The 19,580-nt window shown below is 43.1% G+C and overlaps 1 protein-coding gene across 7 annotated transcripts in view; it reads right to left on the reverse strand.

Annotated features, from left to right (window-relative positions):
• GRID2 (glutamate ionotropic receptor delta type subunit 2) overlaps nt 1-19,580 on the reverse strand; it is an 802,847-nt gene that overhangs the window by 290,402 nt on the left and 492,865 nt on the right. For all 7 annotated transcript variants that reach the window (XR_014538421.1, XR_014538422.1, XR_014538423.1 and 4 more), the window contains exon 5: nt 3,983-4,036. Coding sequence is in view for 4 of the 7 variants with exons in the window: in XM_083571111.1 (XP_083427237.1) it covers nt 3,983-4,036 (54 nt within the window). In the remaining 3 variants the exon portion in view is untranslated. The remainder of the gene's footprint in view (nt 1-3,982; nt 4,037-19,580) is intronic.

Consider the following 19,580-nt stretch of genomic DNA (forward strand, 5'->3'; position numbering starts at 1 on the left):
CTGTTTGTAAGACCTGAGTGTTGCCTCCTCTCCCACACTTAATGCCTCCTTCCTTCTTTAAAAAAAAGGCTCCCCACAGCCCTGCCCAACAAGAATCTTACTCATTGTTAATACTCAGCTCTAGAAGATATATGATTAGAATGAGTGTGTCTATGTGTCAGAGATCGGTGCTTCAAAGAGAACATGCTCCTTATTATTTATTAAATTTATATACCACCATTCATTTGAGTACCACAGGGAGATCTGCAGTATAAATCCACAACATACAGAACATAGCAACAACATAACTCCCCTAGCCCTATAGGAACATTCAGGTCCCTCCAATCTGGAAAAACGCATCCAGTGATTTGAGTTTTCCATCCTTAGGCTAACCTCATCTAAGCTATGTGCCCATTATGACAATTCAGAGCTTCAGAGCGTGCTGAACTCTGCTTCTGGGCTTTACTGTTATACACCAAGTTATGTTTGCCTTGGTGGCATTATTGGGAATCCAATGGCAGCAGTATTTCAGATTCTACTGTAGAAGAGCCTGCCTAGGGGAGACTTTTCAAAAGCCTAAGATTAGACTTCATTATTTAGCACAATTCTAAGCTATTCCCCACTGCCTGAAATTCTTACAGATCTTATCACCTTGCAGTGCATTTCCCCATGAAACTCAGTGAATTTCTTTCCCAGATCTTCAGTATAAAAATGTAAAGGGATGGGTCATTTTAGGCTGTTGTCTGGCACCTACATTGCTTTCCTTTAAATTACCTTTTAACTTGCTAGTGTGTTTCTAATTTGCAGTTTAAGGTTTTTATAAAAAAAATGTATATTTGCCTTGTAGATTTTAAAACTTATCATTTCAGATGAAATATAGTAAAGAAATGTTTTAAATAAATGGAAAAAATATGCAGGAGAATGAACAACAACAGTCCGATGAATTTGCACAAATTGCGTTACATCTGAAAAATTGTCCAATTGCAGGATTTGAAATCTGCAGTTGTAGAAACCAGTTTCTAGATTTTGCACTCCTGATTCTCATAGGCAGCTTAAAATCATGATCTCATCATAAAAAAGGGGGGCTGCTTTAAAGCTCAGATTTCCTGCTGAAATATAAATTAAGAACAAAACAAGCAGATAGACCCTGATTAAGATAATTTATTGTAGTGTGATGCAATTAAGACAATCTAATAATTAAACATCAAAGCAGATGTCTGCGGCAATCAAAAACAGATCAAGGAATATGCTCATGATTTCTCTAAACAATACATGATGTGGAAGATACAGGTAGAGTAGGTGCTATTCACTTTACACTGGGGACCAATTGCCGCCTCACTTAATTAAAATCATGTAACGTGGACATAATAAATTACTCATTAAAAAACAACCAGTGAATGCTCCATCATACTAGAACAACCTAACTGAATAGGATTTTGCTATATTATAGTCTATGCCAGTGACGAAATGATTTTTAAAGGAACTTTGAGTGGTTTCTATCCATTCTAAGTGGATTTTAAAATACATAAATGTCAGGGACTCAGGAGCAGGAGCACTGGGGAGAGAGGAAATGGAGAGCGAAGGGGAAGAATCCGAGGGCAGCGTAGGGGAGTATGACAGTGGCCCGAGAGATTCCATGAGCTTCTCCAGCGAATCAGAAGATTCCCAGAAGGGGGCGCCGATGGTCAGGGCAAGGGGGGTCCCAGGGGGGACGCACCAGAAACAAGGAGCCAGAGGGGAACCCCAAAGCAGCAGTGGGGGATCGGGACCAGTTTCCCCACCAGAGCGTAGTGGGGGGGAAGAGTCACATGTGTCAGGGCCAGCGTCTCCTCCAGCGGGGAGAGAGAGTGAGTCAGGGCTGACCACGCCTCCAACGGAGGGGAGGTCAGTTGCAGCTAGCCCCCCCAGAGGGGGAAGCAGTGACAGCAGCAGCAGTGAAACGGTCAGGAGAAAAGTTACCGGCTGGGCACGCGCGCCAAGTTCAAATGTACAGGCGCGGGGAACAGCAGGAGACCCGGATGGGGAACCAGCTCCTAAAGCCCGCCGGAGGGAGGGGGAAGGCTCAGGGGACTCAGCGTCAGAAGAGTCTAGAAAGGGCGAGACCCCAACGGCCAGGCGGAACCAGAGGCGGAAGGAACAGAGGAAGAGGTGGAATAAGGCTAGAGTCTTAAATTGGTGTCTGGGGGGAGGAGACTCAGACGGAGCATCAGCGGTCTGACAGTTGAGACGTAGAGCTGCGCGCTGCGGCTCTGGAAGTGAAACTGAACTTCAATAAAGACTTTTGTACTTAACAACGAAGCAGCGTTGGTCCTTTGTGAGCTGGGACCTTGGGCAGCTCTGATAATAATATGTAGAAAGCAATTGCACTGCACACTATGGCATTTGCAAACAAGTACATAGTGAGCCAGTTCGGATGTACTGCTAAGCCAAGGGTGGCTAATCTGCAGACCATGGAGTGTGTACAGCTCCCCAAAAGCTTTTATGTGACCCCTAAAGACTCCTCCAAAAGATACCTTTTTATCTGGCTATTTTAATTGGGTGGGTGGGTTGCCCTACTGCAATACTGCAAGTCTTGGGTTGGTAGCCTCTTCTTAACTTTGCTCATTTATGAGCTGTTTCTTAAAAGAACTCACCCAAAATTGTTTTAGTTTTACTTCTACATTGACAGCGCTTTGACCACTGTTGGCTTCCTCCACTGTTGGCTTCCTCCACTGTTGGCTTCCTCCACTGCTGCTGGCTCCAACAGCTGCAAATGTTTCAGCTGAGGAAGTCATACAGAGCAGTTAAAGGCATTTCAGCTCTCAGAACCAGGAGCTGAGCAGAAAGAGTCAGAGGCAGCAGTCCTTCCTCACCCCATTGCAGCGCTGGAGTGTGGAGGAGTGGGAAGCACTGATTTATTTATTTTTTACTCTTCCAAGGATCCTTCTGAGAAAAGTCAATGAGCAGCGTTTCTCCTCTCTCCACTCCTGTGCTGGAGTGAAGAGGAGAGAAATGCTGCTCCGTACTGCAGCAGCCTCTTACGGTGGACCAAACAGCTTCCAGATGTGGCTTGCCAGTGGTTTCTGAATTCAGATGCAATGGCAAACTGTGGCAGGTGAACCAGCTTCAAATCATGTTTTGTTATCCTGGTTTGACCTTCCCTTTCAAGTCAAGGTTTGTGAGTTGACACAGATTCAGACCGAAAAACAAAACACTGGTTTGACTTCATAAACTGTGATTTGGTGTGACACCTGAATGCAACCATTGTCTCCCCAAATGAAGAGAGGGAGATACTCATTGGCCTGGGTTAGTTTTGGAGGTGGAGGCCTAGTCACTTTCTCCTTGTTTGGGCAAAGGTATCTGCTCGTATGATGCGACTGATAGGAGCCAGTACCATGCTAGATCGTTTGTGAGCCAGGCATGCACATCAAAACAGTGATAAGAGTAGATGTTTTTTGGGCACTAGAAATACAACTCTGGCTTACCAAGGCCAGGGAAAGTTGGCTTGCAGGCTCAAAATAATTCTCCCTGCTTGAGTAGATGTAGGCTTTTATCTAAGTTCCACTGGAATTTATGGGAATTCATTAGGTATTTCTTTCTCCGGCTTGAACTGAGCCACTTAACGTAATTAAGGATAGTAGAGGAGGAGAACAAGCAAACACCACTGAAAAGATTCATTAGACTCACAAAGGGAAGATTGCCTTTGGTTTTTGGATGGTTTGTTATTTGTTGTTTTTTATTTTAAAACATCCCCCAAAATAGGAACTGCAGCTAAAAAAAGTAGGGGTGGGGAGAGAAACTAAACATACTCAGCAGGGAAGTGCTTTTCATTTATGTTATTCAGCTCCACAGTCTTTTCAATTCTATTTCTGTCTTACTTTTTTTATATATAAAAAACAACCACCACCATTCCCACCCACCAGCATGCCTGAACTCTGATCCTGTTACATTGCTCCTTGTTGGCAATGTCAAGGCCAGCTCTCAGTATGGATAAAAACAGGATTCACGTTCAGCTGACAGTTACCTCATTTATAATGATCCAGTGACAGTCAAAAGCAACCAAATTGGCTTCCACGACCTGAAATAGAAAACAAACCAGACATCAGTCATCTTTTCTACATGAAAGCCAATGACTATTAAATAGATGCTTCCCACAAATGACCAAGGTGGGGCAGGAGGGGGAGGGGAGCAGTAAATAAATAATGATAAAGGGAAAGACCTTTGCTATTCAGCTGAGAGGGAGGGAGGGAGAGATCATTTGAACAAAATGTTGCCAAAGCATTTTGGTTGTTTTCAGGCATTGCTAATCAAATGTGGGATTATAGTGCATTTCCAGCACCACGGAGAACAATGGGCCCCTTTGCATTCAAAATCTTTCTTTCTTTAAATGGCCAAATGGTTAAAGCTTTAATACTGGATGGCAAGCAGGAAAACAGCAAGAGTTTCATGCTTCAGACAGTCTCCTCTGTCTATTTAAACCAGGCTTCCCCGAATCTGGTGCTCTTCAGATGTTTTGGACTACAATTCCCATCAGCCCCAGCTAGCATAGCTTTTTAAGCACCACCATGGGAGCATACTCACTCGCCGTACTTTGTTCATTCTCCCTTAGATCAAGCACGAGGAAATCTGGTTCTGTGTATTTGGCTCAGAAGGAAGTGCTGCTTCCACTGTAATCCCAAGGGGCCCACTGACAAAAGGTAGGGGGTAAAATAATACTTTTTAAAAATAAAATACCGTATTTTTTGCTCTATAAGACTCACTTTTTTCCCTCCTAAAAAGTAAGGGGAAATGTGTGTGCGTCTTATGGAGCGAATGCAGGCTGCGCAGCTATCCCAGAAGCCAGAAAGCAAGAGGGATTGCTGTTTTCACTGCGCAGCGATCCCTCTTGCTGTTCTGGCTTCTGAGATTCAGAATATTTTTTTTCTTGGTTTCCTCCTCCAAAAACTAGGTGCGTCTTGTGGTCTGGTGCGTCTTATAGAGCGAAAAATACGGTAAATAAATAAGGAAGGAAGGAAGGTACTTTGCCAAGGGCACCTTCAAACCTGGCCCTAGCTTAAATAATTCTTAAGGTTACAGAAGCTGCCTATAGATAATTCGTTGTGGTCACATTTTTGTCAGTGTTGTCTGGTGCAGAAAAATATTACAGTATTTTTCTTTAGTGCTTCCATTTCCTCCCTCTCTCATTCCCTCCCTCCCTCATACACACAAGTCTAGTGATGGAGGTGAGATTAATTTGGTCCATAATTTAAAATGAACTGACCTAATTTTATTTGCTGGCCCTGGATTTCTGTGTGGAAACAGCTTTTGGATGACACACTTCTCAGAATTTTGCAACACAGTTTCAGTTTTAAATATGCACATAAAAGCTTATTTTGGGAGGAAATGCATTTAAATGGAAGCAAACATGCAAAATGTGTACACTGTGCGTTCTTTAATAAAAAGTGCATACAGCTCCAGCGCAAATTTTCATGTGGCTTTATTTTATTTTTTTAGGTTTGCAAAAATGGATGCACGGTATCTGTCAGTGGAGCAGTCTTTCTGTATTTATTTATATATTTCTTGGACAAGGTGTCCCTTTTAAATTCATGGCCTAATGTTCTTCCATGCCCTTGTCTTTCCCCTGAGCTTGCAAGATTCTTCACTGAGTTAGTCTACCACAACATCATCAAGGAGGCAGGAGAGCAAATGGGATTATGATAATGAATAGTCACTAGAGAAACAAAGAAGTCAACTTTGCTAAACTCTCATGAGTCATTTGCATGGCATGAAGCAGATGAGCGGATTTTCCTCGTGGTATTGATTGATTGATTGATTGATTGATTGCTACGAGGAGCAAAACCCAAAGAGGAGGTTCAGAGTTTCCATCAGTATTAGAGACTCTGCCAAGTTCTGTTACATCCATTCAACTTATGATCACTACTACAGAAGAGAGAAAAGAAGATATTATGGAATTTACTCCCACAGAAGGCAGTGGTGGACATCAACCTGGATGGCTTTAAAAGATTAGACACATTCATGGAGGAGAGGGCTATCACGATGCTCTTCCTTCATGGTCAGAGGCAGTAATGTTTCTGAATATCAGTTGCTGGAATCCACAGGAGGGGAGAGGACTCTTGTGCTTGGCTCCTCCTTGGGTCCTGTTTTCCACAGGCATCTAAGTGGCAGCTTTGAGAACAGGATGCTGGATTAGATGGGCCATTGGTCTGATCCAGCAGGCTCTTCTTATGTTCTTACTATGTAAGAACTTACTATGTTCTTACTATGTATTTCAAATCTCACCATCATTTAGATTCCATGGATATTTTCTTGGATCTCTCCTGCTCCACTCTCTTTGTCTTCATCATCAACAAAGCAGATTTCTCTAGGATCCACCCATTTGTGTTCTTTCACTGCCTGTCTGGTATCTGACATGTTCCACAATCTGGGGATAAGTCTTTTCTATATATATATTTAATGCCAGTCCCTCTCCCCTCTCAAACGAGAAGTTTAAAAACGTCGTTTTAATACACATCCTAATATTAGAGAGAAGAGCTAGTGATGAACTGCAAAACTTTTCCCTACTTTAAAAAGTGCAACATGGTCTTCAAGAAATTAGAATCTGTGGATTTTGGCTTGTTGTTCCAGTTAAAAACAGCACTAGAAGTCTGAGAGCAGATGGATGAGAGGAGAATGAGGCTGGGAGATGGCTTCCTAAATGGCAGTGGAATCTTAAGACATATCTACTCAGAAATAAAGTACACAGTTATTTAAATGAGACCCCCCACACACACCAGTAAGGGTACTTATCATAGCTGTCAACTTTCAGATTTGAAAATAAGGGATCAGCAGCCTCACCTGTCCCGGGGACAGTCTACGGTATATCTAACAATCCGGGATAGCAGCGAGAAACGGCGGTGGAATAAGGGAATATCCCGCCAAAAAAGGGAAAGTTGACAGCTATGGTGCTTATGCATGCTGCCTACCCCTTTTTAAAGGTACTCAGCTTTGGGGAAGGAGAGAGATAAACATAGTTACTTGCATCCTGTAAATTAGTTACATCCCATTTGGATTAACATAATGTGCTCTACAAGTGTCAGGAGTGCGTGCAGAAGCCAGGCCCTGTGACTGGTAGGGCCTCGCAGGCTGGGGCCTTCCTGAGTTTGGTCTGGAAGGGCAAGGCACGGCCGCACAGGTAAGGCTTGACAGAAGACATGTAGTACCTGGTGGCAAGGGCCGGGAGGGGTATATAAGACCAGCATTTCCCTCTGGCTCTTTGCCACAGAAACACGCTACGTACCTACCTGTGCTTCGGCTGCCTGACTTCTGGTATCCTGACACTTGTACCCTTGGCTTCCTGACTCCTGGTTTCCTGACTCTTGGACCCTTGGCTTTCTGACCCTCGGACTCTTGGCTTCCTGACTCCTGGACTGCTAACCCTGGACTGCTGACTCCTGCTTCCCGACCTCTACCCCTGTCCCGACGTACCAAGCCCAGACTCCAACTGCCCGTAACCTGGTCTGTGACAACAAGGGGCTGCCTTTAGATGCTGTGGCCACATTGCTGACCAGAGCTGATTACAGGGAGAGCAAAAAAGCCTTTAGTGCCTACCAGTCCATTTCCAGGCACAATTCAAAGTCCTGCTGGTGACCTATAAAGCCCTCTATGGTTTGGGTCCAGGCTATCTGAATGACTGTATCTCTCTATATAAGCATGCCTGAGCTTTACGATTTTCTGGGAAGGCCTTCCTCTCAGTCCTGCCACCTTCACAGACATGTTTGGTCATGATACAAGAGAAGGCCTTGACAGTGGCTGTTCCTAGATTGTGGAACTCCCTTCCCCTGCCTGCTTTCCTTTTGTGAGCAGGCAAAGACCTTTTTCACCACTAGCTGTTGTGGCAGAGTCTTCTGAGTGTGGATATTTTATTTATATTCATTGTGTCTTTTTAGTTGTCTTTGCTTTGATTTATGCAGTGAGCTGCTTTGGGTCCTGCACTGAGAGAACAGCAAGATATAAATAAAATAAATAGTAAGGTTACTGTATTTGTTACATATGTAATTTGCCTTTACTCTGGTAAGCCTAGAGTTGCAAAACAACTATAAGGAGTAGCTTAGACATAAAGGTGGTAGACTCATAGTCACCCAGTGAGTTCCATAGAGACCTGATTTCCAGCAGGTTCGCAAAGCATCACTAGCATAAAATATCCTCCCAAACACTTAGAACCACCCCACCTTCCAAAAACACAAAGAAAGGCGTACTCTTCTATTGTCAACATACAAATTTACATATCAAATCTTCAGTAAAAGTGCATCAAGAAGAAAGCTTCTTAGCACCATTTTGAATCATTCCCCCATCAACTGGTACACATAAAATAACCAACACCACTGCTCTTTGCCCAAATTGTTCCTGAATTTTGCACTGCATGAACAGATTCCCAAAGCCCTGAGTTCTTTTCTTTAGCATTTCCACCCCAATGGTAATCCAAAATGGGCACAAAATGATCCTTGGCAGGCCGTGCGGTCGCACTTTTTAAAGGTGGGTGGGAATGTTTGGCAATTTTTCACTGGTTCTATTTTTCCTATGAAGGGCAGTTGGGGGGGGGGAGAGTCAATCAGGAGCCAAAGCCAATGTAGGTGGAGCCAGAATCAAAAGCAGTTGCAGTCACCACTCCACCCGCCCTCTCTCCACTTCTATATGATCCGTACGGCTTCATAATGCAATGGGGAGCAATAATAAAAAGCTTTTGTGACACAAAGCATGGAGAAATCCATTTGGTAGAGGGCATATAAAGGCATCCAGCAGTTTAATGGCCTGCACCTCAGATGGTTGTGCATGTTTAGAATTCATTTGTCTACATTGTTGGCTTTGTGACAGTAAGTAGTGCTCTGTACATATAAAAAGGAGGGACAGATTGGAAATTTCCATATGAGACAAAAATCCTGTCATGGTGCTGTTTATGCAAGTCACATCTTGAGCTGAACAGGGAAAATAACACATACACCATGGAGCTAAACTATAGAATGCATTCCTAATGAGGGCTGGAAAAGCTTATAAGACCTAAACCTTTCCCCCAGAGTATGAAGTGAAGCAACGTTAACCCCTGGCAAGCCCTTTCCACAAATCCATATGGAAATCTGAAGGGTTTTCAGACATGCTTAAACATCTTGCTTTCAAACTAAAACAAAAGGCCTTAAGACATATCAAACTAAGCAGGAGTAGCTTGGAATCTCCGCAGCAAGGAAAAATAAATCATCCGCTTAATTACCAAACATCTGATTGGCACCTCCAAGGTGAAGATCTTCTGTGGATTTCAGGTTTGGTTTTTAATTGCATAAAGGGATGGAAATTATTTAGAGCATGCCTGTAATGAGCAAAACTGATAAATTAACATTCTCACACTGATGATTTATCAAGCGTGCAGCAGGTATGTTTGGCGGGTGATTGCAACTTGTTCCAGCTGAGCGTGTGAGCAACTGTTGCCACTACTTTTCTAGCAGCTGGGATGGTCCAGTAGACAGGAATCTAGGAGACTAGTCCTTGCACAGCCATGAATTTGTTGGAAGGCCTCAAGCAAAATGAAAGCCAGTGTGGAGTAATGGTTAGAGTTTAGGCCTAGGACCTTGGACATCAGGGTTCAACTCTCCCCTCAGCTATGAAGCTCACTGGGCAACATTAGACAACATCGGGACAGCCACTGCCTCTCAACCTAACCTACCTCACAGGGTTGTTTGGTGGTTCTTGAGCTCCTTGGAGAAAAATGGGACACAACTGCAGGAAATAAATTATTAAGAAACAGTGACTTCTCTGTCTCCAAATCTCATTTGTAAAATTGGAATCAGAATTAGCGAGCATCAGCACCACAGAAAAAGGTGAAGAAAATATCTCCGAACTGAAAAGGTTCTGGATTAAGGCAGATATTTTTGTTCCAATGTCGCTCCAAGGCTCTTGAGTTGCACCACCAGTGAACTAAATTCAGCAGTAAGGAGATGTGTATGTATGTGCATGTGCACGCATGTGGGAACTATGGCACTCACTTCTCTTGGGCAAGTCAAATCTGAATTGTTTATTTTTTAAAGAAACATCATTAGATCCCTTTTGTCCTGTTCATCTCTCTACTGTTAAGGTTAAAGTAGGCTTTCTCAACCTCGGCCCTTCAGATGTTTTTGGCCTACAACTCCCATGATCCCTAGCTAGCAGGACCAGTGGTCAGGGATGATGGGAATTGTAGTCTCAAATCATCTGGAGGGCCGAGGTTGAGGAAGCCTGGGTTAAACAGACTGTGCTTTATCTTTCTCCACCCTCTCTCTCTCTCTCTCTCTCTCTCTCTCTCTCTCTCCCTGTGTGTGTGTGTGTGTGTGTGTGTGTGTGTGTGTGTTTGGAGTGTGGAAGAATAGCATTTGCCTGGCTTTTGGCTTTTAATTATTTGTTGCCTTCTTGAGTGGGTGGGGTGTTTTAATCTTGCCTTTTCAAATTAGGATCGTCTTTTATATTTTTATTTGTTTTCTTTCACACTGGTTTTAATGTATGTATTTGTTTATATATTGTAAGTCGCTTTGAGTTACTCTGGTAAAAAAAAGCGACAGATAATAATAATAATAATAATAATAATAATAATAATAATAATAATAATGCAACTTGGCCACAAGCCAGTGGGTTAGGTTTTAGCTGCTAACCCTCCACTCCTCTGCCAACTTGTTCGTGTCCAGGACCCCAAATATATGGCAGATTTGAAATGGAAATCATTATTTCTTAAAAACAAAAGCCCAGGAAGTAGTGATGCTTTTGATTAATCACTGGATACACCAGGTTGGCACACTGCATTGTGAAGACGACTTCACACTCCATCAGATATGGACGCCACTCAACCAAGGAGCACAAAAGTGGATGGAGCAGGGAAGCAGATTATTATTTTTCCACAGAATGCACATCGGGGAGAGATTCTGCAGAGTGCAGGAAAATGCTGTCAAGAAGACAAGGGATGAGCGAAGAGAAACCATCTGTCATTGGCAGGAACTCCAAAACTTCTGAATGTTTGGGAGAGCCTAACAATTTATCAGTGTTTTCTTCTGTCATTCACTCTCAAGCCTTCAAACAGGCTAAATGTAAGACAATCCGAAGGAAAACAAGCCAGCAATGCTGCCAGTTTACAAGTTGCTCTCGTTTGTAACGAAAAAACATATAAATAAATAAATAAAATCCTCCAAGCATTTGAAATCGCTACGCGGCAATGAAGACCTAGCAATTTAGCAGAATAATACAAAAAGTAAGTTGTACACTTTGCTGTCACTCCTAGTGGTTCCGCTCTATTTTCCCAGGTCTCTTTAGGGTATGTCAAAGTTAGCACTTTTACCAAACGCCTGCAATACCAGGACTACAACAAAGCCCAAGGGAACAGCTAGCTGTGTAAATACACATTTTACTTTGAGTGCCACTTGGGCAGAAAATGCAGCTTAGAAAAGGTTGAAATAACAAACAAACACTTAGGCAGCCTTTGTAAATTTTGAATGTTAGGAATGTAAGGTGCTGCCTTTCATTGAGTCTGACCTTTTATCCATCTAACTCAGTGATGCTTACACTGACTAGCAGCAGCTCTCTAGCGTACCAGGAAGGAGTCTTTCCCAGCCCTACTTAGAGAAACCAGGGTTTGAGCCTGCAATCTTTTACCTTAAAAGCACGTGCTCTCTCACTGAGCCAAAGTGTTCTCCCATTGTGCAGATATATTTATGGTCAACTGCCGCTTGGCTAACACTTAAGTGATGGTGAAGTGCTAAAGTACATTTACTGACCTTAAGTCTCTTAAACATTGCTTTATTTATCCTTCCACTGGGCTGAGACAAAATAGAAGGTGATGCGGCATTGTGTGAGAAATGTATCCCCCATGAAATGTGCCTTTGCTGCTTGCAGGGTAATTGGTTTGTGTGTGCAAAATGGATCAGACACGTTCGACTATTCAGAGTGAGAACAGTAGGCATTGCCTTCATTTCGATTTGGCTTTGTAATGACATCACACATCACATTTCATTCTGCTTGCTGCATGACCCCTTGATTGGCTGGATCACATAGACAGCATAGAAAAAACCGCTGAGAAGGGCAGTGAAAATGGAGGTAAATAGAGCAAAATATTGTGAAAAGGGCAAGCTTGCTCCCCTGAACTATCCAAAATTGGTGTCAATGATATATTTTAAAATCACTGCCGATCTACATAATATTTGTTTTAGAATGGTTCTTCCTTAGTCACATTCCACATCAATTCAGATACGCTGGAAGAGAACAGTGTATACTTTGTGGCAGTGGTTTTACCCAGGGGTACTCAAGGATACGCAGTACCAGCACATCATTTTGTTGTTGTTAAAAAGAGTGGCATTTACTGTAACAACTTCATGGTGAGTACTGACACCTATTTATCTAGAAAAGAAGCACTGCTTGGTGGGTGTTTTGTCTAAGCTCCCCTTTCCCATCTGACAACCAGGAAACATTCAGAAGAGTTTGATCTCTCTATCAAATTATTAGTTCCAGAGAAAGAATTCATATTCCCTTTTCTCACTTGGATAGTAAAGTCCATCTTCTTCTTCTGCTTTGGCGATCACTCAGAGCCGAGTAAGACTGTCTTTCATAAACACGGTTTTAACAATGAGTCCGTAAGTGACTGTGGAGGCCAATTCTGGATCCACACATCCTTCCACAATGGGGACATTGATTCCAGGGCGAGAGCTGATCACGGTGTGGATTTGCCAAGCGTGCCTTCGTTTTAGCACGTTTCTCCCTAGCATCCTAAGTTTGAGTGTCTTCAAAGCCCATGACACCTTTGGTAAAGGCTGTTCTCCAACTGGAGAGCTTGCAGGCCAGTGTTTCCCAGTTGTACATCCTACTGTCACCAGACTCTCATCCTGGTTAGTAGGCTCCAAGGAGTGTTACAAAGACATAGTAAGTTACAACTGTAATACATGCAGACAGAGGTGTAGGAAGGTCAGGTAGTACCCGGTGCGGAAAATTTCTCCCCCCCCCCATTGTTTTTTTTTGGGGGGGTTGCCTGCAAAAATGGTTTTATGTTATTTCATATTTTCATATTTTCTTACAAAGGAATGTGGATTCTGGGCCTCTGATAACAAGTAGGTGACTACAGACAGATGCTTAAATCTACAGGATGGATTGTGTTTTGGCTTGTGTTATTTTATTTATATTTATTGTTTATTTATTTAATAAAATTTATTTTTAAAAACCTACAAAGTGGTTTACTGAAACAAAAAAAACAAAAAAAACCACAACAGTAAAATCAAGAAAAATCGGCTGTGTGCAGTGGGCAGGGTGAAGGCAAGGCAAGGCCTAATCTAATCGGCCTAGTCTCATTTTCTTCACATAAGCCGACTTTCCAGGACCTGGGAAGCCCAGCGGAGGGTAGGGCAGTAGGGCGGTTCATAAAAAACTTTTTTTAAAAAAATGCTTGCTCCAAAGGTCTTATCTTACTAAACTAGGGATTATATAGCTATATCTGAAATTTCATGCATATCAGTTAATATCTTGACCCTGCTCCACTGAATTGAAATTTCAGCCTTCATGACATAGGAAAACAGCCAAGCAAACAGCTATTTCCGTGGAGGAGGGTCAAGATATTAACTGATATGCATGAAATTTCATATATAGCTATATAATCCCTCTTGTAGTAAGATAAGGCCTTCAGAGCAGGCATTTTCAAAACAACAACAACACAATAATGAACCGCCCTAGTAGGGCAGTAATTGTTGCTTGATAATTTGTCACCCCCCTCCATGATGGTATCTGGGGTGATCCGCCCTCCCGTCTCCCCCTTTCTTATGCCCTTGCATGCGGACCCATTCCTGGCCATAACCTGAGGTGACTCTAATTCCTTCATGGTGAACCTGAAATATGTGGAGATTGAAATGCTTTGATATTATTCCAGGATCTTGCTTTTGAACTCTATTTCTTTGACTTTTGCATTGCAGGGGATTAGACGCTGTGAGCCTTGGGGTCCCTTTCAACTCTACAATTATATGATTCTATGATTTCTAGGTCTAGATTTTGCAAATCTCTGGGACATCACGCTCGTCTTTTAGTACCCCAAATTCTTACATTTGTGCAGATCCTCAGGTCCATTCATGGAGGATTCTATTGACATTCCAAGATAAATACGTAAAACAATGTTACAACATAATCTATTGCACTTGTGACCCCCTGCCCTGTTCCCAAGCTATCCAAACTGCCAAACCCTAGTTCAACAGAACTTCGCTGCACGTGGCTGAGCAACCTGTTAAAAAAATGTAAGCCTCTGAAATGCAATGTAATCCTTTTGTCATGCCAGAAATATTGAACACAGCAGTGCTTATACAGGCCAGATTGCAAAACTGTGACAACGCTATGAGGCATACAGTGACAACTGATACTCTCCCCCCGCCCTTTACAGCAACGTGTGACATGATCTGGAACCTTGTTTGGATGAAAAATCTCCTCTTACTTTCTGAGGTGATTTCAATTGTTTTCAGCATAGTAAAAACCACCTGAAGGCTTCACATAAACCCACAGAGCTGGTATTGCATGGCAGAGACACAAACTGTCACATGACCGCCTCATTTGCGTCTCTCTGTGGGTTTCCTTGGGATCAAAAACGTTGAAATAGCTTTATCTAAACATCCACTATCTATGCTACAGTGAGTGCCTATCTGCTCACAAACCCAGCTCCACCTTTCCAACTGGAAGCACACTAAACGCCTTTGATCCAGAACTGCTATCAAACACCACTGGCACCCATGTTATCTCATGGACCAATGGAGCTGGTTATTGTCAGTGCTCTGTACTTGGATGTACCCGCACTTCCTCTCTCCCTGCAGATAGAAGAGTTGCCAGTAATGAGACCCAGATATCAGTTCAATGATGTGATCACTGCGAGTCAAACAGATCTGAGCACAGGCAAAATGAGACAGAAGAATCCCAACTGTCATACTCTAGCAAATCATAAGACAAGGCAACTCCACAAGTTCGCCCATCTCCCAGGGGCAAAAGAAGCAAGTAGATCTACACCTGGGGCTCTGAAAGGCAGGAGGAAAAGACAATGTGCATGAGAACAGCAGGGGATGCGTCTTAAAGATGAAGGCTGTGTTAGCTGATTTGGAGAGAGGAAAGAAGCAGGAGGGAAAGACAAAGAAAATGCATTGTTTGATGCAAAGTTAAGAGCTGGAAGAGACACATCCAGTTCCCTGCAGGGCCTGTGCCTGAATTCTCAGAGTGTGTCTCAGTCTCTCCCCCACCCCCAGCTGCTATTCTATTAAACTGCTGCCATGTTATCAGTCTATCTCTGCAGTGGATTCCTGCTGGGACCACAGCAAGACCTGTCCTTTGTCTTTGCCCCTAGCTCTTGAGCTTCTCAGTGGAGAAATCAGTTACAGATTAATAAAGCACACCAGAAGCCAAAGCTCATAAAGCTATTGTCACCACAGGCAGGAGGCTGGGTGCATCATTAATCTCTGTTGCCTAATGGCACATACAGTATGTACACAAGCAGATGTACACACACACACACACACACACACACACACGGTTGTATTTAGGGAAAACAGGGCACCTGATGTCATTGTAGCATCAGTTGATTGATAAGTGAATGGTCCAGAGGATATGAGTGAGATATAGATTTGAATCCAGCTTCCCATGCCCACTGGCGTGATCATATGCTCAAGTTGTATATATGAGTAAATAAGCCATATATCATAAAGACACCACAGTCTCTGCTATACCTCATTTCCAAAAGGAAACATGAACCCTGAGTAAACACCTGGGACCCCTAGAATCTTGCACTGCTCAGAGATTGGAATGGCACGCAACAATATGTATATTTCTTAAGCAGTTTTGTAAAGTTTTACTAAATAGTGGTAGACATCTTTGGCACATTTTTGTGAAAAGTGATATAGAAACCTTTAAATATGTGAACAATCTTTTTCACAAGGTATGCTTGCGGTATTCAGCACCTGCAGATTCTAATGCAAACTGAAGTGACCAGCATCTCTTAGACTAGCATGTTGATTGGAACTTAGCTGTGCACCAGTTCCTACATTTCTCCAAAGGTTTCAACATCATTTTTGGCAGAGTAAACACTTATTTGGGTGCAGGGGTGGCAGTTATAATTAGAAATGCTTTGAAATAAAAATAAAAAAGAGAGAAAGCAAGAGAGAAACTACATTTAGAAAAACATAAAATTAGGTTTCTACAAAGTAATAACTGATCTATAATGGTTTGTCTTCTCTTACAATATATAATAGTAGCAGCTTTTTTTTTTAACCGTTCTTAGCTACCTTTAATATACAAAAAATAGGCTTTTTCAAAATAATAACTGCTTCCTAATGGCTTGTTTTCTATTACTATATATAGCAGCAATATGTTTTTCATTTCATTTTTACTAATCCATTTCCTTTCAGATAGAATGTGGTACCTTTTGGGGGGAAATGGATAAAAGTTGGGCATTATTTGGGGCAAGTGATGCAGCCAAATTGCAGAAACTAATCAGGTCTTTGTCTACGCTGGAGAACAGTTGCACGTTAACCTATGCATGTCACTCTGAGCTCCATAACAGAAGAAAGGTGAGATGCTTATATGATCAATAATATTTCATTAACTCATTCATGTGTTGAGAAGCCCATAATCTTGATGTCAGTGTAATGCAGCTGCATATGTTTCATATGGAATATAGAAGTTGCCTTATATTGAATCAGAACATTTGCCCATCCAGTGCTGGCACTGGCTCTGCAGGAGTTTCAGGTAGGTGGCTGACTAGATTAGGCCATATCCTCAGTCCTTAAAAACTGAATGTCACCCAACAGAGATGATGCCCTGGATACTTCCACACACTGATCCATATTAATTGTGGTATACAGATCATGGAAGATGCAAGTGGTCTTTGTCCTTGAAACATTTTGCAAATATGCCAGTGTTCTACGAGTGCTCCCACAATGCCTCACCTGGGTCAGATAGCAAAAGACCCCAGACCACTTGGAAAAGCACAATATAGAAATTAATTTATCTGTGCAACCATGGCTGCAAGAATGGCATTGGCCAAAAGATGGAAGAAGTCCCGACGAGACAAGAATGGCTACAGAAATTAATGGACTATGCAGAAATGGTGAAACTTACCAGAAGAATAAGAAACCAAGACAGAAAAAATTCTTTAATAGAGAATGGAAATCTTTTATTGAATATTTACAAACAAATTGTAAACAAATTAAGGCATTAGCAGGGTTATTGTAAAAACGTGCAGTTGCTAAAACATATATGAAATAGATGAGAAAAATTATAAATAGATTTAACTGGGAAATGCAGGAGAAAAGAGAGTAAATTTAAGGAACCTCAGAAAGAGGGAGAGGGGAGTCGAGGTTTAACATGTAATGATGACTTTTTTTACTGTTTGAACTGTTTATTTGTCATAAATGAAAATTATTGATAAAAACTTAAAAAACGGAAAGCACTGCTGGCCACTGAGAGGGCACAACTGAGAGCTTATCCACACCTCTGTTTGCTCTACTTTATCACTAAGGAGCAGATTTTCCAGGAAAAAACAGTGGAGCAAAGGCAAAACCACTCAGGCCCATGCCTAGAAAGTGTTGAATCAAGCCCATCAATTCAGAGGAATTTGGCCACTCTCCAGGTGCCCGGCTTGATTCCATGTTGACCCCCCCGTCAACGACTCCCGGCAAGACAAGGCGAGGTCTTTATCGGCCGATCCTTCTTCAAACGTGAAAGAAGAACACAGCCACTCCTCCTCCCTCACTCCCTGCCATCCCCAGGGAGGGGAAAGAGACAGACAGAAATGTATTTACATGCCTTTATTTCTGTCTTTCCTCAGTGCAGAGAACAACATGTCTGCACCCTCTGATACCCAGCTGCAGAGAGAGAATAACTCCACCCATGTACTTCCAGTACAGGGTCATGTGACACTCTGAGCTAACATCCGGCTCTCAGAGCACTTTACAGACTGTCCCTGGTTCCCACGGTACAATCCAATAACATCAGTTTCCTGTTTACCATTCCAGCCACCTGGAGCTCGCTTCTGCATTGCTCCTTTTTCGTAACATCCTCCCCCAAAAGAATCAATGCGTGTTGCGGCAAGCAAAGCGTGATCCAGAGAAGAAAACAAACAGTTGTTATACACATAACACTCCCCTGTTGTTTCAGTTCCACCCTTGGAACTCCCCGCCACTGGTTTCCCCAGTGTACCTCTCTGGTTGTCTGGTTTCCAAGGAACGAGTGCATCTGCACTCCCTTGGCTAGCAACTCTATGTTCAGACTCTTAAGATACACAGATCCAACCCCAGTCGCCTCCAGCTTCTGACCGTTGGCTTGTTCCACAGCGAAGCTTTGCTTCTTAAACGTCGAAAAGAGTCCTCTGTGCGGGGACATATGAAAATTACATCCAGTGTCAATTATAAACGCGTTCCCAACATCTGGCGTGGTTCCTTTCACCATCAGGGCCTTTGCAGGTTTCACCGAAGACTTGGTATGACCTTTGCCTGCTGCCTCAGGCTTTGCTGAGCGGCCCTTCGCTCCTTTCGGCTGGCGTGGCTTCTTGCAGTTCCGCTGAAGATGCCCAGCCTGTCCACAATTGTAGCACTGTACAACGTTCAAAGCTACAGCATCCTTTCCAGTAGCCTCATCAGTGGGGGAATTAGAACTCCGTTCTTCCCTCCCCCTGTCCTGTACTTCCAGTGCAGCATGCCAGCTGTGTTCATCCTGAACCACGGCACTCAGGGGCACTCCCCCCTTCTTGGCATCCATGCTGAACTCAAGTCTCAGCTCTCCACTCTCGAGCTAGTAAAAATCCAAAAGCTCTTTTGAGCTGTTTTTCTGCCTCTCTCCCAGGCAGGCAATCTCCAAGCTGTCTGAAAGTCAAAACAACTTTCACTTTCCCGGCTCTGACTGAGCCAGCCCCAGGTGTCAGTAGTTTTCCACTGCCCGACTGTCGTTGCTTAGCAACTGTGCATACTTTTCATCCTTATCTCGCCGCAAGAATTTCTGGTATGCAAGCCTTTCACTCAGAGCTTGTTTTTCCAAACGCAGCTCTCTCGTGAACCAGAGAATAAATCAATCTGCATTCACACTTTTAGCCCGATATTCAGCATACCTTTTTGGGGCTCCATTGCCTTGAAAACACCCCCTCTTGGTGTCCTTCCGTCTGTTCAGCTTCTGGCTGCAATGCAGACGTTATCTTCTTTCCTTGGTGCAGAGGATGGCACACGATCCATCAACCTCTCACCTCTCATGCTGATTCCCATGGATCAGATAACCAGCAGCGTCTGCTACCATATGTTGAATCAAGCCCATCAATTCAGAGGAATTTGGCCACTCTCCAGGTGCCCGGCTTGATTCCATGTTGACCCCCCCGTCAACGACTCCCGGCAAGACAAGGCGAGGTCTTTATCGGCCGATCCTTCTTCAAACGTGAAAGAAGAACACAGCCACTCCTCCTCCCTCACTCCCTGCCATCCCCAGGGAGGGGAAAGAGACAGACAGAAATGTATTTACATGCCTTTATTTCTGTCTTTCCTCAGTGCAGAGAACAACATGTCTGCACCCTCTGATACCCAGCTGCAGAGAGAGAATAACTCCACCCATGTACTTCCAGTACAGGGTCATGTGACACTCTGAGCTAA

Source organism: Podarcis filfolensis (assembly GCF_964270895.1).
Source record: "Podarcis filfolensis genome assembly, chromosome: 9".
Lineage (NCBI taxonomy): Eukaryota > Metazoa > Chordata > Lepidosauria > Squamata > Lacertidae > Podarcis > Podarcis filfolensis.